Source organism: Cydia fagiglandana, chromosome 5 (assembly GCF_963556715.1).
Source record: "Cydia fagiglandana chromosome 5, ilCydFagi1.1, whole genome shotgun sequence".
Taxonomy (NCBI): domain Eukaryota; kingdom Metazoa; phylum Arthropoda; class Insecta; order Lepidoptera; family Tortricidae; genus Cydia; species Cydia fagiglandana.
In genome coordinates, this window is record NC_085936.1 from 19950808 (window position 1) to 19973212 (window position 22405).

General features: G+C 40.0%; 1 protein-coding gene across 1 annotated transcript in view; it reads right to left on the reverse strand.

Moving 5' to 3' along the window:
* Positions 1 to 254: 254 nt before the first annotated feature.
* LOC134664624 (aminopeptidase N-like) overlaps positions 255 to 22405 on the reverse strand; it is a 38798-nt gene continuing 16647 nt past the window's right edge. Inside the window, exons 5-16 of the mRNA XM_063521355.1 lie at positions 19102 to 19219; positions 16912 to 17114; positions 16521 to 16704; positions 14922 to 15157; positions 14041 to 14221; positions 13511 to 13718; positions 12395 to 12669; positions 11538 to 11734; positions 9277 to 9444; positions 8647 to 8860; positions 6492 to 6639; positions 255 to 5823 (exon numbers count right to left, since the gene is read on the reverse strand). Of these exons, the coding sequence (XP_063377425.1) occupies positions 5630 to 5823; positions 6492 to 6639; positions 8647 to 8860; positions 9277 to 9444; positions 11538 to 11734; positions 12395 to 12669; positions 13511 to 13718; positions 14041 to 14221; positions 14922 to 15157; positions 16521 to 16704; positions 16912 to 17114; positions 19102 to 19219 (2326 nt within the window). The 3' untranslated portion in view covers positions 255 to 5629. The remainder of the gene's footprint in view (positions 5824 to 6491; positions 6640 to 8646; positions 8861 to 9276; positions 9445 to 11537; positions 11735 to 12394; positions 12670 to 13510; positions 13719 to 14040; positions 14222 to 14921; positions 15158 to 16520; positions 16705 to 16911; positions 17115 to 19101; positions 19220 to 22405) is intronic.

Genomic DNA, 22405 nt, shown 5'->3' on the forward strand with positions numbered 1-22405 from the left:
GATCGTTAGGGCATGTGCCCATTAGGACAAACCAGTTAGGGCAAGTGACTTTAGGACAAACGTTGTTAGGGATTCAGAATGACACCCGTCACGAGTTACGCGACAAACGAAAAGTGTAAGTATTTCGTTTATGATTGACTCCCACAGCTATTGTGATATATAAAGTTTGTACATTCAATATTGACGAATTAAATTTAAATTATTATCAAAAGATAAAATGTACTTAGGTACGACGCGTAATAATGAGACGAACATTAATTTTCAATAATGTTTATTAAAACATACAATATATTTATCACACATGCAAACAGTTATTTTCGTTTTAATCTTTAAAGCAAAGATGCATTTATTGTATAAGATGTGTAAATTACAAGAAGAAATCATGCCCCCAAAGCAGTGGTGGATTTGCAGTCTTTGCCGCCTTAGGCCCCAGGCCCTTTCGCAGCACCCATCATATTGACTACATTCTATTTCTTGTTATCATCAGCGAATTTTTGTCACAATTTGCCACCCCTAATTTTTTGCTGCCCTAGGCCCAGGCCAACTCATAGACTAGGAATCCTCTAGACGGAGTTTAGAGCAATTATTTCATGAAACCGATGCTGCCAAAAATATTGGGGTGCGGGGGACGAGGTGAGCGAGTCCCGTGCCGTGATTGGTCCGTTCACGGACACGGAACGACGTAAAGGAAAGACACGGATGTCACACAAAGACACTTTCGACTATATTTGTGGCAGAGGGGGTAGCGCTACTATGCTCAGTCTGGAGGATGTCTTGTCGGTGCCGCCAAAATCCGCCACAACCCCAAAGATGGCAGATGTAGATGGCACTGTATTAGGTACTGCGTTAGGTTTATTAGAAGCAGCAGGGGCCCATTTCTCGAACGGTATGATACTATTGAGACTAATATTATTAGTGTTGCTATGGTAACCCAAACGATTACATAATACTAGGTCAAGAAATGGGCCCCTGAAAGGTCAAATTTTGACAACCAGTTACCGCACAATGTACGAAGTCGCATAGTGTCATCTAGTTACATGAGATGTCAAATTCGATCCGCGAATTAGCCTTCGACTTTACACATCTTCTACAATGAAATCTTTGTATTTAACAAAAATTTGATTTTGATAAGACAACACTTAGACGTTTATTTGACACGTAGAACATAGGAACTAGGATTACATTTTACATTTGTGGCAATTCACCTTTATAATATAAAGGCCCATGCACACCGTATGCGTGTGCGAATGCGAAGACGTGCACGTGCGCTAAAATGGTCCAGCCGCGTGCACACACGTGCACGTGCACGTCTACGAACACGCATTCGGTGTGCATAGGTCATAGACTAGGAATCCTCTAGACCGAGTTTAGAGCAATTATTTCATGAAACCGATGCTGGCAAAAATACGGGGGTGCGGGGGACGAAGTGAGCAAGATCCCGTGCCGTGATTGGTACGTTCAGACACGGACGTCACACAAAGACACTTTCGACTCGATCATGGAGTAAAACTACCGTATGCGTGGCAGAGGGGGTAGCGCTACTATGCTCAGTCTGGAGGATGCTTTGTCTGTGGTATAGGCCTTTTTTATGATTTTCATCAACCAAGCTAAATCATCTTACTGCACCTCTAGCACAACTGGCCGCGACAGGCGTGAGAAGTGACAGATCGGCGCGACTTGGCGGCTTGTCGCGTGTTGGCAGCACAACTCACGCGCGAGAGCCGCGACAAACTCGCGATCAGGTGTCACTGTCAGAAAATGACAACGATCGCGACTTTGAACTAAAATCCGTAGCACAACTGCCTATTTTGAGACAAAATATTCTCTCGTCTTTATGTCAATCCGCGAGTCGAAGTCTACGCGACTTTATAACGCGACTCGCTCTCGCGGGTGGTTTGCTTGTACTTTTTTAACTAAACTCATGATAATTATAACTTAAAAACAAGTTTCATATATTATGTAATAATATAATTTGTATAATTACTTATTGCCCTAAGGAATAAGGAAGTATGGAACAATCACTAAATGCGCTTTACGCACTCTTATATCGATTATGCACGGTGATACCTACAAGTACCACAACACACCCATCATGTTTACAACTTTAATTTCAAACAGCTAGCTTGTAGGTACTCAATTAAGTAATTAGGTACATATGTAGGATTTTTTAATTTCAATTCGGTTCGTAAGTTTGTAGAAGTAATCCTAAGACTTCCTTACACAAAACTTTCATCAACCTAACAACGGAGCCCGCTTGCTTGTACATAAATGAAGCCGATGAGGTGGGTAGGTACAAATGTTCAAAACAAACTATCCAACTTATTAAGTAAGCCATAGTCTTAGTAGTAATATTTAGGATCACGGTTAGATGTCTAATTTCAACAATCTCTTACTATTTAGGTACCGTTTGGAACCTTCCTCGACTTCAACAAAACATACCTACATGTGGCCTTTGCCCGCTGCATCGTACTGTAACAGAATGATGTAATACGTGCCTATAACAGGATCATGTCCGGCTCAAAATCATGCTTTGTATGAAATACTATCAGTCATCACCCACTAAACCATTCCGTCCCCTGCCAACACCATACCGTGACGTGACTGGACCGAGCCGACCAACAATATTTTGAAGGAGTCGTTACACTCATGTCATAGTCTGCGTAGGTAGCATAGGTACGGTTATCATATGGTCTACCATATTGAAACTCCTCTAGATCATACCCATGTTCTAGATGTTTCACTTCATGTTTGACAGGGCCTGATACGATCATGCTATGATACGTTGCTGTCAGCATTAGGTATGAAGTGGGCCTTGGGGAGCTAATTAATCATGGCTTCTAGGAGTTCTAGGTACTTACCTACCTACTTTATTTTTGTTTCTTTTCAGGTAAAAATACAGGAGAGAAAAAAAACAATATTTAAATTAATAGTATATTGCTTTGCCTTACCTATATATTCTTGCAATATTCGACTTCTTATTATTAAACCTAATATATATTAACATCTAGAACCACTATAGAGAAATTGTAAGAATCTTCTTTATTACCCTTGAAAAGTATTTTCTCTCTTCCTTTTTCTTCGACATGCGGCGTAGGACAATAAAATATCACCCTGGAAAGAAAATTGGTTTGTAAACAAGACAATAAAATATGGTCATGACTTCATCGAGGACTATGAAATAAGCTTTTCATATCAATTTGTCAAATCATATACAGTTAGATACACAGTAGTCAGTACACACACATGCCATCCATTATTGGCACAAGAAAAACTATATGAAACTTATTTGAGAGTTACTGTGGCAGCTTAGATAGGTACTACGCCATAACCATTATATAGGGTTATTATTAATAGTTCACTTCCTCGGTGGTGTTCTTAAAGCTAAAGCGCTTCTCACATCTTAGTTAATTTAGAAAAGGGGACAGCTCCGCGTTTGAAACCTACAAGCTTGCCTAGTGTGTTTCTTTTCCTGAATCTCCACTTCGGGTCCCGTTGGCACGTTCCTGTTAATAATATTTTCCTTTCGGTGCTGGGATATCAATCGTGTCTAGGATAATGCTGAACTTATTCTGAAAAAAAAAAACACTATTTACAACAGGAATATGAGAACAAAACCAATAATAGCAATTCCATTATTATAGTTACTTACAAAAATATTTTATTTAAAAGGTTTATTAAACAGAAATTTTTAAACAATATATATTTTAAGGAATATTATCAATATTAAGTATATAAGGCTCTATTACTTACATTTTTTCATATTTTTTCCCGTAATTAAATGTTAACAAAATTTGAAAATTCCTTGACTTTGACAGGAAAAACTTAACCATCGACAAAAAACTAGATTTTTTGCCACCAAAGAACGAATGATTTAGCACATCCCTGGTTTCCGATTCAGTGTTGCCACTTGCAAATATCGATTTGTTTAGACTTTGATTTCGCCGGGTAACACTGACGAGTCGCGCCGCGACTTTGAGTTCTCTACGCGGCTGTTGCAGTCGCGGGTACAAGTTATGCTACGGAAATCGACAGATTTGACAGCCGCGGGAATGGCGACTCGAGTCGCGGTCTAAGTCGCGGATGCAAGATGTGCTAGAGGTGCTGGAATCAAATAAATTTGAAGCTTCTATAGAGTAGATACATTCCGTACTTAAAATGAAAAGAAGCCTTTATGTGACGTTCCACGGTAAAGGTACCTTATGGTCGGTCGGTCGGCGCTTACGCTTATTAAAGACGGTCCAATACCAAGGCGGTACTACTCGACGTCGCCATACGTCATAAGGTACCTTTACCCGTAGAACGCCACAGTGCCGCTTTCAGGCAAAATTGTCGTATGGCAAAATCTCATTCTCGGTTGTCTATGGCAGTAACGTCTATTTAAAAACAATGTGGTACGTGTTTACCCGAAAAATTCATAATTGGTTCAAAGGTAAAATTGCCACAGATGAAATTTGGCACTAGGTACCATCGCCCACACCACACTGTTAACTGTCCAGGTATCGGTAAACCTTATTACAAAAGGCATAAGGACCACCGATGGACAGTCAAGAGTGTTGTTGGTTGTACTATTAATTTAAAAAAATACACTTAGGTAGGCGAGTTACACAAATAGAGATATTGTATTTTAAAATATAGTAAGAGATTCTTAATTATAAATATTGTTTGAAAAAAAAAGTAAATTAATCCATATTACGAAGCTTTATATAATTTATACTTAAATGTGGATATACATTTTTTTCTTTTACATTATAACTTACTTTAATAAAATTTGTTGAAATCAAAAATACTTACAGGGACTAATTTCATATTACTATTATTTATTTATTTTGTACATAAAAAAAGAGATTACATTATTTATTATTATCGTTTTAAAAGCCATTAAAAATAAAATCAAAATAATTAATACAATACATTTTTTAAAGAATAAAACACATTTTCTCTTTAAGAGAGCATTTTTATTCCTACGTTTATCAATCGCTTGCAAAATATACACATTTAAAATTTGAACAAATATAAATAGTAGAAAAAACATTTTAAATATTTTTAATAAGTACTATTTTACCAATAAAGTGATGTTTGACTTGGCAAGAAGTCCAAAAAGTTAGTTTTCTTGTTTTGGTTAAAAAAAACTAGACATAAATATTTACTCAGAAAATGTTAGTTGATGATGGTATGTTCTTTATAGATAGGTATTAACTAATTTGTGATGTTTCTGTAGAGAATTACATTAATATGAATATATTTATCGACTAATATTGGCACAATCAAGTTTTGAAACACCAAAACATGTGAAAAGAAAGCAAATTTTGAATCCTAAAACTCTAGGTAGACTGATACCAGGTTTTATACCGGTACTTTTTATTGATACCAAAAAATGTACCGGTATCGTAAGTATTCGTCGTTTGGTCGTTTGTAAAATACATTATTTCGCGGTAAGCTCATATTTGCGTAGCCAATTTTTTTAGATGTTTATGAAAAATCTTAGAAAATAAGGTTACCTTCATATCGTCTTATCCTACACAGTGTCAAATATCAAGCAAACTGTCTAACTTATACTATTAAGTCAATATTGACAGAATGAGAATTTGACGTTTATTAGATACCTATCATTTTTTTATTGATATTAGATTTATGGACTAGTTGTGGTAGTGGTACCGTTAATTTCAGGCGCTACAGTTGTACCGTTTTGTTCTATGTTATCGGTATTGCTGGTCGCGGTACCAATTTCGTTACCGATGGTTGTTTGTGTCGCATTTCCGGTACTGGCCGTAGTCGTTGACGGCGTGGTTGTAACCGGAGCTTCTGATAATGACTTTTTATGATCTGTAAAAAAAGTTAAATTGAATTGAACTTCAAGCTTTTTAAGTTTGTTCGCAGGTAAATCAGCATACTAAAGTTTTTGCACCTGTTGTAGTGAACTAGGAGTATTGTAGCAAACTTTTTATTATGAAGACTATTAAATTTAGGGCTGAACCAAGAGAAGTCTGCAACGATTTTGATAGCAAACGCAGCGCAATTGTTATTTTAAACGTCAAACTTGCACTGCGTGTGCTATCATACCGTCACAGACTTCTCTTGGCCTCACTCTAGTTAATCATGCTAATTAATTTACGCGAATACGAAAACATGAGGATTTTCGTGGAAATTTACAGTCTTTTTTCGTTTGGTTTCATCCACGAATTTGTTTTACTTATTCCACCAATTTTATTTACTTCACACAAGTGAGTTACTGTGATTGACTAAATGAAACAATAATAACCAACAATGTTTTAAATAAATACGCTATAAAGCTTCGAAAAATTCTGTACAGAAAATGACTTTTTCTGCTGGTACTAGTACAGTCAGCAGCAGAAGTTACTAAGCGGGCGAGGTGTTCAAAATGATCTTGACGCGACATTATTATTTTGAGAATAAGAGCGTTTCAAGGTAATTTTGAACACCTCGCCCGCTTAGCAACTTCTTCTGCTGACTGTACTTAGAGGTGAACTTACTAGTGACATAGTCCTTGAACCACGCGTTGACAGTAGGAGCGTGTCGCTTCATCCACTCGATTCTAAGTTTTGCGGTATCCATCATCTTCTGGAGCGTCTGGGATACTGGAAGTAGCTTGTCTTTGTGTTGCAGCGCGAACGATTTCAACTGTAAGAGGAATCCATTTTTAAAACATTTTAACTCCATTTTCACCCCTGAAAAATCCGAATCTACTAATCTTTAGGAGTACCTACGAAATGATGCCGGTACAGGAACAACTAGCACCGTAAAACTACCTAAGTATGACTTAATACTACAACTATGTTCCAAAGTTTCGATACGTAATTGTGTACCTATACCATCGTCTTTTTTCGGACTTTCCGAGTTTTTTCTTCCATTTAGGAAATTATTATGTCCTATTTCAATTTCTTTAATGATAAAATAACACATGTCAAATAACAAAATCACAATAAAATAACAATACAAAATATACAACACATAACTAAAAACACTAAGACTAAATTAAAAACACATACTTAACCAGATCAAGGAAAGAAGAAAAAATAAGAGTAATAATAAATACGAATGTAAGGAAGCCGAGAAGGACAAGTCCAGTAAGTACCTAGACTTGGCTCACGAGATAACCGCCATGTGGGGTGTTGATTCGACGATCATTGTCTCGATAGTTGTTTCAGCGAAAAGTGTAATAGCGAAGAGTCTCGTCCAATATCTTGAGAGACTCTCGCTAGATGGTTGGATCAAGGATCAGATGCAGAAGGCGGTGATCTTGGACACGGCGCGGATAGTCCGCCGGTTCCTTTCTCTGCAGCCATGACCACCGGTAGCTTGGGCCTTGCCCGGCTGCCGGCGGCACCCTAAGTTAGGTTTTTTATAATGTGTTTATATGTATTTTTTTATTGTAAGTAGAATAGAATAGAAATCATTTATTCAGACAACACATCAATACAAACATATACAAGATAACACATCTATAGGTATACAAGTACAGGGCAAAGATAAACAAAACAGTGGAAATAGAGATGTGAAGCCGAAATGGTCTCCACTCAGCAATGACTAGCGTGGTCAACGGCGCTGGTTTTCTGTGGAGCCAGCGGAGTGTGCGGGACAGCATAGTGCGGGACACGTGGACGACGTAAATAAATAATATTTAATACTATTATAAATATATACATCAAATATTATATCTAAATATAAATAACTTAACTGGTGAGTAACTTAAGGTGCAAAATAAGTAATAATGACGGGATCGGGTTTTTTAATATATTAAGCTTCAGGTAGCAAAACTTTGTTGGCCCATTAGGTACGTTTTTAGTTTTGATTTAAAGGAACCAATAGTACTGCTCTGTCGGATTGGTGGCGGAATATTATTCCAGCACTTCGTGGCGGCGTAACGAAAGCTGCCACGGAATGCAGCGGTTCTGTGCCTTGGGCATAGTAGTCTGGGGCCACGTCTGATGTGATGATAAATGGTCAATTTCTCAAATAAGTACACCGGCTTTTTACTGTTACAGATACCAAAGAGGAGCGTGGCAAAATGTAGGATGCGTCGACTATTCATGTTTAAGAGTTTATTAGTAGTCAGGTATGGACTTATGTGTGACCGAGGTGGTATCGGGAAGCAAAAACGTGCGCAGGCATTTTGCAGTCGTTGAATAACTCTTTTGGTGCGAGCTAGTAAACAGTTCCCATATACCATATACCATATATGGATGGATGGTTTATTTGACGTTCATAAGCGCATTGTAATATGCCTACTTGAATAAACTATTTTTTATCTTTATCTTTATCTTTATACCGTATCCGCATATTTAAGTTTGGACAGGATAAGAGTGTCACATAATTTCACGCGCATGTCCACACTGAGATAGTTTCGCACCTTGTAAAGAACTGTTAATCTATAAAAGCAATTTCTAACCGTTTCGATGACATGATTTTCGAAATAAATGTTTTTATATTTTACTGTTATATTTATAAAAATTATAAAATCCTAACCTAAGATAAACAAAGGAATACAAATGTTACAAAAAAAACTTACTCCCCGTCAAATTCTAGTCGCCTTTACGCTGACACCACCAGACTTTGTTAGTGCTAAGTCTCATCAGTGTTAGCTTGGGGTGGCTCTAATTTATAATTACTTTTTAGAAAGTTATTTACCTTATTAAGTTCATCTTCACTAGTAATGAATCCGAAGGCGCCGTTCAGTATACCAGGGAATGTGAACTCGTCCATACTGGTGAACTTGTTGTAGATCGCGTCGAAGTTCTTCATTAAGAAGTCTTGGGCGATCCTGGTTCCTACTGTTGGTTCGACGCCCCATACTGTGGACGCGTATTGATTGGGGAGGTCGTTTAGGCTTCTTTCCAGGAGTCTGTGGTAATTAGGTTGAATTATTAGTTAGGTCGATTAGAAAATTCAATATGAAGCGTCCAAATAAAATATAAGATTAACAGTTAAGCATGATACCGGTACTAGAATGAAGAATCGGTAGCGGTAGTTTCGGTACGTGTATGTATGATAATAGTATTTATGGTACCCGGGTTTCAAGTGCCGGGTACCGGTATGTGTGGTACTGCGGTTATTTTCGGTATTATCATTCGGCAGTCTATACGGAGCTGATATTAATTGTGATAGCGTATAAAAATCGGTACCGTTTTCAAGTTTGGTACCGTTGTGGTACCGGTATTTATGGTAACAATGTAGCATCGGTATTTATGTTACCATGTGTGGTACCTGTATTTATAGTACAATATAAAGTACTGGAATATATGGTACCAAAGAACTTACAGTGTAATCAAAGCCGGATCCCTAGTAGAGGGCAGGTTGTTAATAATGAGTGTTTTCACGTTAGGGTCGGTGGCGTTTTGGAAGGCGTCCCAGAAGAACTCGAAGGCGCGCCGCCCGCCCTTCTTGATCGCCATGTTGTACACCAGCGAGCGCAGGTAGACAGGTATGCTGAAAGTAGAACAATAACATTCTTTCATTCATACATTCAATACAGTGTACTGTAAATAAAACTTAAAATCATCGCTTTTACGGTTAACGAATCTGGATATTGGCACAGAATAAATAATAACGAACGGAAGCAGTGGTGGCCGAGTGGATATGACGTCTGACTTTCAATCCGGAGGTCGCGGGTTCAAATCCTGGCTCGTACCAATGAGTTTTTCGGAACTTATGTACGAAATATCATTTGATATTTACCACTAGATTTTCGGTGAAGGAAAACATCGTGAGGAAACCTGCATACATCTGCGAAGAAATTCAAAGGTGTATGTGAAGTCCCCAATCCGCATTGGGCTAGCGTGGGGACTATAGCCCAAGCCCTCTCGCGCATGAGAGGAGGCCTGTGCTCAGCAGTGGGACATATATAGGCTGAAATGATGATGATGATGAAATAATAATACTATAGTTCGTTTTTTTTAGCATTAGAAAGAACTCCACAGAAGCAAGCGTGCAGTTCTTATCAGGCTCTTGAATTGTTAATAATTATTGAGTTGTCTAATGTAGCGTGGTCAATACATATAATTTACTTCAAATTATTACCGCTAAAAGTGCCGGATTTGGAACCACAAGCTTACTTCTGCGAAGTTCTTTCTAATGCTAAAAAAAACGGACTATAGGTACGGAAGGTTCTCACTCTAAAAAAACGCGTCTATTACGAGAGATTAACCGCCGGATTCGAACTTTACTATACGTCAATTATTAGATCTAGAAACGATATGGATTAGATGTGTAAGTGTCAAAAGTTTGGTTTGAAGAAACGTCATATTTAACACTGACATATCTAATCCATATCGTTTCTAGGTCTATTAATCGGCGTATCTTAAAGTTAGAATCGACCCGATAAGCGCAAGCGCGAGCAGGCGTCCGTTTCGTAGAGCGGTGCGCGGCAATTACTAATGCTAGACACCAAAACTGGTGTGGCCGCATGGACTTGTAGCGACGCGACGAAATCGCGGAGTGATCCATACCTGATATAGGGGACCAAATATTTAGGGGTAACGTTTTACAGTTGTCAAAAATGGATGGTTGGGGTTCGCGAGGTCTACAGCTCACAGAACCCCTAGTAAATAATACGTACGAGTTATTACTAAGGTCTCCCTGTGTCGACCAGTTGGTGAACTCGTCTTGAACCCACTTGAGGCACCGAGGGGCCTCCACCTCACACTCCCACACGAGGTTCTCTAAGAGGAACACGACAATACGTACGAGTTGTTACTAAGGTCTCCCTGTGTCGACCAGTTGGTGAACTCGTCTTGGGCCCACTTGAGGCACCGAGGGGCCTCCACCTCACACTCCCACATGAGGGTCTCTAAGAGGAACACGACAATACGTACGAGTTGTTACTAAGGTCTCCCTGTATCGACCAGTTTGTGAACTCGTCTTGAACCCACTTGAGGCACCGAGGGGCCTCCACCGCACACTCCCACATGAGGGTCTCTAAGAGGAACACGACAATACTTACGAGTTGTTACTAAGGTCTCCCTGTAGCGACCAGTTTGTGAACTCGTCTTGAACCCACTTGAGGCACCGAGGGGCCTCCACCGCACACTCCCACATGAGGGTCTCTAAGAGGAACACGACAATACGTACGAGTTGTTACTAAGGTCTTCCTGTGTCGACCAGTTGGTGAACTCGTCTTGGGCCCACTTGAGGCACCGAGGGGCCTCCACCTCACACTCCCACATGAACACGACAATACGTACGAATTGTTACTAAGATCTCCCTGTGTCGACCAGTTGGTGAACTCGTCTTGGGCCCACTTGAGGCACCGAGGGGCCTCCACCTCACACTCCCACATGAACACGACAATACGTACGAGTTGTTACTAAGGTCTCCCTGTGTCGACCAGTTGGTGAACTCGTCTTGGGCCCACTTGAGGCACCGAGGGGCCTCCACCTCACACTCCCACATGAACACGACAATACGTACGAGTTGTTACTAAGGTCTCCCTGTGTCGACCAGTTGGTGAACTCGTCTTGGGCCCACTTGAGGCACCGAGGGGCCTCCACCTCACACTCCCACATGAACACGACAATACGTACGAGTTGTTACTAAGGTCTCCCTGTGTCGACCAGTTGGTGAACTCGTCTTGGGCCCACTTGAGGCACCGAGGGGCCTCCACCTCACACTCCCACATCACGAGGTTTTCTATCAGGAACGCTTCGTTGTCATCCTTGGGTTTACTCAGGCCGAAATTGAGGCGTTCGAGTTGCTTTTGGAGCAAGATTTTCATGTAGTCCTGTTAAAAAATACTAAGTTGAATTCCATAGAACTAAGTTTCAGGTTAACACAATCTAGAAGGGAAGACCAAAATATGACCTTAAGTATATGACATGACATCTCATATTCTTCAGACACTATTCAAAATCAGTTGATACTTTCAAGAGAATATACCCCTATATAGATAGATAGATAGATAGTACTCTTTATTCTTCTTTATCTTCCCTATATGTAGGAATTAATGACGAATTTCGACAGATTTTACAGACAAAGCATATGTCATGGATGGATAACATTTTTCTGACTTACACTAAATACTTTTCGAGAAAATCTTGTTATAATGCATTACAATACAATACAAATACTCTTTATTGCACACGTCAATAAAAGAAGACAATACAAAAGAAAACAGAAATACAAGCAGAGGTAAACAACAGGCGGTCTTATCGCTAAAAAATATTAATAGTTGTTGTTATTTTTGAAATAAAGGATAATACCGATCCACGACTCTAATACACTGACTAATCATTCTACCTTCTCTACTCGATTGCGCCGAATATTTCCATAGCTATTAGCTACATCCGATCCGTATCTAAACCAACTCTGTACAGACTTTCAAGTGACAAGGAGGAATGCTACTAATTATAATAGATCATATTTTCATAAAAATTAGACTCACCTGAAAATGTACATATCCGGAAGTACTCCTAATATTATACTTAATAAATCCCATATTATTCAGTAACAACTCCCACACAACCTTCGAGTCCTCGCCCTCAATGACGCAAGTTGTCAGCCCTAGCGCCTGGCTATAGTTCATGTGTGAAAACTTGGCCAAGTTAAACGCGTCGTCGATGAGCTGGGCTTTCGTGATTGGTGATTTGAAGTGTCCGGATTTCAGAGCTGCGCTTAGGAGTTCCCAGTTTTTGGTGTCGTAGTTCACTCGGTAGTAGCCTGTGAGAGAAAGGAGTAATAAAAAAAATCGTTTTAAAGATAAAAGTTTTTAAGCACAGAACATGATACGGCAAAAGAAACGTCATGTACCTACGAGGGAGCACAGATGTACAATAACTTACCCAGTGAAGTGAAAGATTTCAAATCATTAAAAATGTTTAAAATCAAGTTGAAAAAATATATCAGTGATAATGTATATTAATTATTGTCATCGACTAGCTGAATGTCAGTAATTGTAAACCATGCATGAAATTCTTTATAGTTTAAGCTCATTGTAAGTGAACTTTTGTTCTTTATGAGTAATAAAAATCTTTAAACCCAAGTGTACTCAAAGCTACGCCGGCTCTAACCCTACACATCTGCCCAAAAAGGTTTAAATCCCTCCTAAATTGGAGGAGGTTATCCCAATATGGGAACGGCAAGAAACTAGCAGAGTAAGGTGGTAAGCGGGCGATTATAGTCTGTATCTTTTTTATTAGCTTATAGGAGTGTCCCACTGCTAGGCAAAGGCCTCCCGTCAAAGGCAAAGTCTGTATCTTTAGATTTTTAAATAAAAGTAAACAAACAATTGGGAATTTTTTGGGTAGTACATCATTTATTGGTTAACTGAACATCCTGGCTTAAGGAGCCATTTGAGGGTAGATTTGGTTTACTTTTATTTAAATACAGACTATGGATGTTCACAAGCCCATTGTAATACATATATCTACTTGAAAAATAAACTATCTTTATCTTTACCTACGGAACTGCAGCTGACGCTCACAAGGTTTCATGATACTATTTTCCATTTTACGAGTTTTGACCATGAGAATGAATGGCAAACGAATGTTAAACAACGTACCAATAGCATCAACATTGACATAGAGCGCTTGCGTGCGATCGACGGGCAGGTGGGCGATGACGGAGCGCTCCTTCAGCCACAGTTGTGGCTTGGCTGACTGTGGCTTGGCCGACTGATTGCCTTGGCTGGGTAAAGTGTAGCTGATGGGGATGTGCCAGAGCTGGTCGATCATGGCTTGGTAGGGGTCGTCGGAGCTTGTGAATAGTTTCTGTAAAAATAAACAATTAGAAGTAAAAAGGAGGCCAAGTCTCATTTTGGGTCGCTGCGCCATTAAGTTAGTAAGAAGTAAAAGCAATATTAGAAGGCATAAAAATATCAAAATATTAACTACATTCTTATCAAATGTAATAGAAAATGTATCAAACATTATTTAGATACAGCTAAAAATGTTGCTACTAAGTTCTAGTCCAATAAAGGAAAGATAACCTTCTAGGAAATCTCTCCCAGCCAAACGGTTTATATGTATAACTTACCTGTTCAAATTTTATTTATTTATTTAAATAAAAAAAAAAAATAAAAAAAAAATAAACCTGTTCAAACATGACATCGCCGTTCTCATAGTTCCTGTTGACATTAACCACCGGATATCCGGCCTGGCGGGTCCACGAGTTCATGAAGTCCACGACCGACAGCTGTCCCAGGTTCGAGACCGACTTGACCGCCGTTGACATCGCTGCCCAGAGGTCGTTCTCCTCCGCGTTTGAGTAAGTCCTGAACAATTAAAAAAAACATCATTTCAATCAAATCATGTCAGAAGACAGGTCCATAATACTACTACTACTAAAAACTGAAATAAATGTCATACATGAAAGAAAAGTACCAAAAAAAAAATTCCCTAACAAACTACAAGTTTTTAAAAATGTTCACCGGACTATGTGTTGCAGATGTGTATTGCATAATTGTTTTCCTTCGTATTTTCTCGGAAACGTTCGTATTTGTCATGCTACTTCAGTCAACGATAGTACTTTTTGTACCGAGACTAACTGAAATAGCAAGACACGTTCGTAAGTTTCCGTGAAAATACGATGGGAAATAATTATACAATAATTATTATCTGTAATAGGGATCATTCGACATGAGAGGTATAGTTTCGAATCGATATCATTTATAATATTGTTAGTGCAACGGCTCATAGTCAATTCAACCAATATGTTGTTCAGCATTCGTATTAGAATATGCCCTTTTCAAATACAAAATCTCACCGAATTTCCTGTTAGTCTATAAATAAATTCCAATATTGTCTTACCACTGATTTAAATAGAACAGCAGTCCTTTATGAAACAGCTCCTCTGACACCGTGTGGTTCAACATAAGAATCAAATTCGCCCCCTTCGTATACGAGACCTCGTTGAATTTCTGCTATATAATATATCTTTTATTAGTCTATAAATAAATTCCAATATTGTCTTACCATTGATTTAAATAGATCAGCAGTCCTTTATGAAACAGCTCCTCTGACACTGTATGGTTCAGCATTCGAATCAAATTCGCCCCCTTCGTATACGAGATCTCGTCGAATTTCTGCGAGATCTCGGAAGCATCGATGACCTTTCTGGAGACGGGGGAGGTGTTCTTGAGGGAGTCCGAGCGGAGGAGGTCCATCTTGTCGATGGAGAAGGACTCGAACATGTTCCATTCGGGTTCAATCTGTAACATGTTACAAGTTTAGAAACATTATTTGAACTACGGCTCTTTTTTCTAAAGGCCTTCTGTACAAAGTGGTGTATCTAAACTCAAGGCAAACGGAGTAAAAATGATTTATATATTTTTTCCGTATTTATTACTCTAGATTGAATGTAACGTAAGATGTGCAAAATGTTCTGAAGGTATTCACTAATTATTGACAAGTTTTTCTAGATTTTGTGTCCAAGTTGTAGTACGACAATTGCCATAACTATCAAGTTGCCGAGCTATGACCATCCATGGCCTACGTTATCCACATAAACACTCACACGGTCGACGCCAAACAAACTGAACTATAGTACAATAGAAATGGAGTTACTTTCTATTGTTTGGGCTACAACGCCTTGCAAGTCTAACCCCATAATATATTGCCGTAGAGCATACTCACATGATCAAAGCCGAAGTATGTGTTGAACTGAACTAGGTACTTATAGAAAAACTTAGGTACTCATTATTATAAGGACTACCAAATATAGTTTCATCTAAAGGAGTATAACCCCAGACTATATAGCCATAGACACTCGCATAGCCAACGCAGACGTACTCGATGTAAGTGGCGAAACCCTCGTTGAGCCAGAGGTCGGTCCACCACTTCATGGTGACCAGGTTGCCGAACCACTGGTGCGCTAGTTCGTGAGCGAGTAAAACGAATATAACCCCAGACTATATAGCCATAGACACTCACATGGTCAACGCCGGCGTACTGGATGCAAGTGGCGAAGCCCTCGTTGAGCCAGAGGTCGGTCCACCACTTCATGGTGACCAGGTTGCCGAACCACTGGTGCGAGTTCTTGAGCGAGTATAACCATTATGACCCTAGACTATATTGCCATAGACACTCACATGGTCAACGCCGACGTACTCGATGTAAGTGGCGAAGCCCTCGTTGAGCCAGAGGTCGGTCCACCACTTCATGGTGACCAGGTTGCCGAACCACTGGTGCGCTAGTTCGCGAGCGGGTATAACCACTATGACCCCAGACTATATTGCCATAGACACTCACATGGTCAACGCCGACGTACTCGATGTAAGTGGCGAAGCCCTCGTTCAGCCAGAGGTCGGTCCACCACTTCATGGTGACCAGGTTGCCGAACCACTGGTGCGCTAGTTCGTGAGCGAGTATAACCACTATGACCCCAGACTATATTGCCATATAGACACTCACATGGTCAACGCCGACGTACTCGATGTAAGTGGCGAAGCCCTCGTTGAGCCAGAGGTCGGTCCACCACTTCATGGTGACCAGGTTGCCGAACCATTGGTGCGCTAGTTCGTGAGCGAGTATAACCACTATGACCCCAGACTATATTGCCATATAGACACTCACATGGTCAACGCCGACGTACTCGATGTAAGTGGCGAAGCCCTCGTTGAGCCAGAGGTCGGTCCACCACTTCATGGTGACCAGGTTGCCGAACCATTGGTGCGCTAGTTCGTGAGCGACGTCAATGGCGACGTTCTGTTTGTCGCGGGGACCGCTAGCGGCGGGGTCGAACAATAGCGTGGTTTCTCTGAAAGCAAAAAATAGTACATTATGGCACAGGACTGGAAACGGCAATTCATGATGAGCAATTTTCGACGAAGTGAATGATTTGTATTCTATTTTATTCATTACTTTTCTAAGACATCTAGTAATGTAGCCAAAAACCTCACCAAGGGGGAGGGGGGGTCAAAAAGTAGCCGAAAACACCTCGCGTGATTTGTGCACAACCACTAACCTGAATGTAATGAGTCCCCAGTTCTCCATAGCTCCGCTTGAGAAATCCGGGATAGCGACCAGATCCAGCTTATCCAGCACATAGGGCAGTCCAAACACCTCCTCGTAATACTCTAACAGTTTCGGCGTGATGGTGAGGGCGTAGCTCGCCTTGTTGATCAGTTCTGGACGCGTCCAGACGCGGATGGGCTTGCTTATGTTGTCCTGGGAAATAGTTATTTGTACAACAAGAGATCAAAGTTTGATATTTCTTCGAGTGCTTATTTTGAGTCCCGTGCAAGCGAAAGATTCTATAATCTAATTTAGAATCTTGAGCGTAGTAAGGGATTCAAAAGCGCACGAGATGTAAATAACTTTGATCTCGTGTAGTACACAAAATTTTTCACCCTAAGCAGTGAGAACATACCTAGAGGGACAGAGATAATAGAACCCAAGTATATCGAACTTGTAATAGACCCCGCATGTTGAAATGACATTTGACTATAAAAGTCACTTGAATGACATTTTGCTCACTGTTTTTAAGAAGCAAAGTACCCTTGTTCGAGCTGCTGAGGTGAAAAATAATTGATTAGAGTTCGGTTACGGCACACCTCGGACACTGGCGATCGAATGTATGAAACAAACGCGTTCCTACGCACACAGTCTAACTCGTGTAGGTGAACGCGTACCAGGCTTGTGTGAGTGAGATAAGACGTGCTAGGGTTCCGGGCATTTTGTTGTCAAGTTCGATGACCTCAATGACTCAAAACTCATTGCGCGAATTAGGAAGAAATAAGAATCGTATTATGTTGTAAAGTGGATATCTAAGCTCGATATATACAATAGTTTCCTATTTTGAATCAGTATTAAACGAAGTAACAAAATTTTTGTAAGGAAATTCAGGCCACCAAAATATTACGTAAGTTGAAAACATGATTTTTTTGTTCATATAGATATTGTGTTGTTTTCAGTGTGATCTGATAGGTTTTGTAAATGGGCGTTTTCTAAAATAAATATTGAAAACCTGATTCACACAGATCCTGGTGTTTTTGGGTTCTTTCAACTCAGAATCACTAGCATATTCAATCCTGATGATAAAAAAACTTGTCCCAAAAATTTGTATGAAAATTGTACATTCCACTACGTCACGTCCATACAAGTGAAATTTTTTTTCATAATGAAACGTGACGTAATGGAATGGACATTTTGGGACATCTTATTTTAACGGAAGGATGGAGAATGCTGTCGATTCTGAGTAGAATGAGCCCAAGAATGTCCAGATTTGAAAGAATCAGGTTTTCGATATTTATTTTAGAAAACGCCCAAATATTTGTTTAATGTTTGTATATTTTACGTGGCCTCCACTCAGCGCACCGCGTCGTCGCGTCCTTGCCAGCCGGTAAATGTGAGGTAACCGAGAGCGGGTGGGCGGCACTTTCAACGGGAGGCAGGGAGTGTCCATGCTGTACGTTAGTACTCTTTATTATACTGTGGTTACGGGAAGTCTGCACAAAAGATTCATTGATTTTACTTGGATGTTTAACGCATTCATTGAATGAAATACGATTAAGGTGAGCCTAAAGTCCAGAAGCTATGATTTTCGGCACGTGCGAGATAGCAACAAGTCTTTTTCTAACAGTATTCAATAGAATAAGACGCGGCAGTCTATTTCAGGGGTCGGCTAACTTTTGAGAGCCACTTGCACCATTCCACTAAACCGGGGTTATCAGGTTAAACCAGTTTTTCGCATGGTTTCCAGTACATTTGACACTGGGTTAACGGTTTAACCACTTAACCCCGGGTTAGTGGAATGGTGCAAGTGGCCGTGAGAAGAAGAGCCAACCGCAGTCACAAGCTCAGAGTGCCGCAAATGTTGTTCACTTTATCGGCGACTTAAAGAGCCGCAATTGTAATACATGAGCCGCGGCTTGCCGACTTCTGGTCTATCTCTAGTCTAAGTTTACTGTTATGACGGTGCCCGATGCCTTGCCCTAGAGCCGGCCCTGTTAAGCTCTCGAAGTGCGTCTAAGGGCTCATTTAGACGGTGCGAGAACTCGCATGCGAGTTTGCGTTATTTGATCGGATGGCTGAATTGATGTAACCTTGATGCTCCGCAATGTAACTAAAATCGCATGCGAGTTCACGCGCCGTCTAAATCAGCCCTAACTCAAGTCGGGCGAGTCATTGCGGCAGTGTGTATAATAATACACACCTTGCTGACGTAGGTGGTCTCGACGGATTTGAAGTCGGACACGATGTAGGCGACGAGGTAAGTAGACATGTTGACGGAGCGCTCGAAGTGCGTCCACCTCCAGCCTGGTGAGTCGGGGCTGTGACAGAAGAATATAATAAATACAGGGTGCCTATTCAACATGACAATCGTACATCGACATACAGTCGCCATCAGATATATCGGAGCGGCCAAGGTGGCGCACTCTAACGCCTTGACAATAGTGGCGTGTTCAGATATTTGTGAACACCTTGGCTGCTCCGATATATCTGATGGCGACTGTACACCAAACGAAAATAAAAAACCGGACAAGTGCGAGTGAGACTCGCCCACCGAGGGTTCCGTACTTTTTAGTATTTGTTGTTATAGCGGCAACAGAAATACATCATCTGCGAAAATTTCAACTGTCTAGCTGTACCGGTTCCGGGGTGCAGCCTGGTGACACACAGACAGACAGACGGACGGACGGTAGAGTCTTGGTAATAGGATCCCGTTTTTACCCTTTGGGTAGTTTGGGTACGGAACCCTAAAAATGTGTCGGAATGACAGATATTTAGAAAAGTCGCGTGGCTCTTTTCAAAAGCTAAGCAATTTTTCGATTGGCATTTAATATTAATGATTGTCATCTTTATCAAAAAAATCCTGATAAGTATAAATTATAGATATATGTAAAACAATAGGTAAGTTCTATCGCTTAGTTATCACCTCCTCCACGTCTATCGAATTTCAACTTTAGAACAACAAATTAAGGTCCACAATCGTGGGAACAAAAGCATAATAAGTATAATAACCCCTATCACATGAAAATCAGATAATACTAAATTTGAACTTTACCACAACGACATTAGGTTTTAATTCGCGTGCGTTAGAATCGGCCTAAATTACCATAATCAGCTGATAGGGTCATGTCAAGGCAAAAAGATAGTCGATATGTGAAACAAGAGAGTAACGAAAACTGGCAAATCTGGTTGTTACAATTTGAATCTTCCTGCTTAAAATTAAGGTCGATATTTGAATAGTTTGTGTATAATATGGAACTAGGAAAAACTTTCTGTTGTCGAATAGTTACGTAGTACAGGGTGGCCAAATAAGAGGTATACACTTTATTTTTGAAATTTTATTCTATAAAACATAAAAAATATTAAGTATTCCTTGTTAAATATAATATGTAGGGTCAGCAATTACACATGGAAAATAATGTCAGACAAATGTTCACCTCTAGCAGCATGGCAGATGCGAACCCTTTTCATCGCGTTTTTCATCACTTTTTCACACATTTCTGGCGTTATTTCAGCGACAGTGTTTCGAATATTTTGTTTTAATTGCTGAAGGTTCGTTGGCCTATTGGCATAGACAAGTCCCTTTAGATAGCCCCACAGAAAAAAGTCAGGAGCTGTTAAATCAGGCGATCTTGGGGGCCAGTCAATGTCACCGTTTCACGAAATTAATCGACCGGGAAACGTTATTTTTAATGTTTCTATTGTGGCTCGTGGCGCGTGACACGTGTCCCCGTCTTGTAAACGCTCCATAACAAATTTGCCATATCTACACAAAGTAATTTTCATGCAACAACTGTCATATTTGCCGCCAAAACAAAATGGCGGCAAAAAAAAGTTGTATACCTCCAAGTTGGCCACCCTGTAATTGTAGTCTATTGCGAAATTGACCTTCAGTAGTTCAGTAGGCACCCACATGAGGTTTAAGATATACACAAGAAATGTGTCATGGCGCTGTATGCATCACTGGTCCGTTCCAAAAGTATAATTATATAAGTTCAAAAAACTTTTTACAAAAAAAAGAAAACCGACTTCAAAAAGGATGAAATAAAATATTATCCATTTTAAGTCTATGCGTTACCAACTGATATGTTTGAAGTCGGTGCCAAGCCAACTTTGGAAGCATACCATGATTTTGGTGCGAATCGATAAGGATGTACGTTGGTTTGCCTTACACGACGACAATTAACGTACTTTCTGTAGGTACAGTTGACGTTAAAAATATGTTTACACTTTTCGTCTTATTACAAAGGAGTAAGGTGCAAAAGTGTAACCATATCTTTGACGTCGAATGTACCTAAGAACACACCTCAGAACACACGATCAAACCTTCTTAGCACAGTCCGTACCATGTTAGTCGGCACGCAAGCGTGAGATTGGGACTGAAGTTATTTCCCGTCCCTTATTCAGAGAACTACGTTTCATAATATAAAACAATTCAAGGAATTTACTTTCTTGCCAAATGTCACCTAAAGCGGTTCAGTTGTATAGCCATGAAAAGGTGACAAAGAGGCAGACAGAATTACTTACACATTTATAATAGTTATTAATACAGTTCTAATGGGATTTATAGTCATAAGGCTGATTATATTTGACGGGTATTGTTACTACTTGGCTTGGCACCGACTTCAAACATATCAGTTGGTAACGCATAGACTTAAAATGGATAATATTTTATTTCATCCTTTTTGAAGTCGGTTTTCTTTTTTTTGTAAAAAGTTTTTATTTTTCCATTTTTAGTTTTAACGCATTGTTAAGAGCGCGACGCGTGAATGAAAAATAACATCATGATTAATACTAAATTCGTGTATCTACTTTAATAAATATGTAATCAGGAATTTTCTCGAGTCCGTCTGGGAAATTACAATTCCTGTCAATACACTAAATCCATCCTCCGCCCCGCCACTGACCCAATCTCTCAACCCCCCCGATCACTCTACCTCACAGCGTATCAACTCCTGATCCATGTACCCCTCGGCCCTGAACCAGCAGCCCTACAACCACCATTACCCGACCCCTTTATCCCCGACCCCTTAACTCCTAACCCTAACCCCCGATCAGTAGCCTTACCAGCTTTCCAAGAGTTTGACATTGATTTATTCGCTAGCGTGTGTGTAACTTACTTTCTTTGCATCTCGCTCGTATTGGCATATTAGTGCGAGCGAGATGCATAAAAAGTTAGTTACGAAGACGTTAGCGTCGCTAACTTAGCGAATATGTCAATGTCAAACTCGTGGTAAGGCTACACTTGCACTACATCAAATTGGCGGTGTTCGGAAGCAAATGCTTGAGTTACTTTAGAAAACACCGAAATCACTTTACACGTGCCTTTAAAAACTGAGGAGTTCCCTCAGTTCCTCATGGATTCCATCATCAGACCAGAACCAAAAATAATACGAAAACACCTAGGAGGCAACTCCTTCCAAACAAAAAAAGAATTACTCAATTCGGATCACAGGTGCCGGAGTAATCGCTGAACATACTACATTTAAAAAATCATCATTATTATC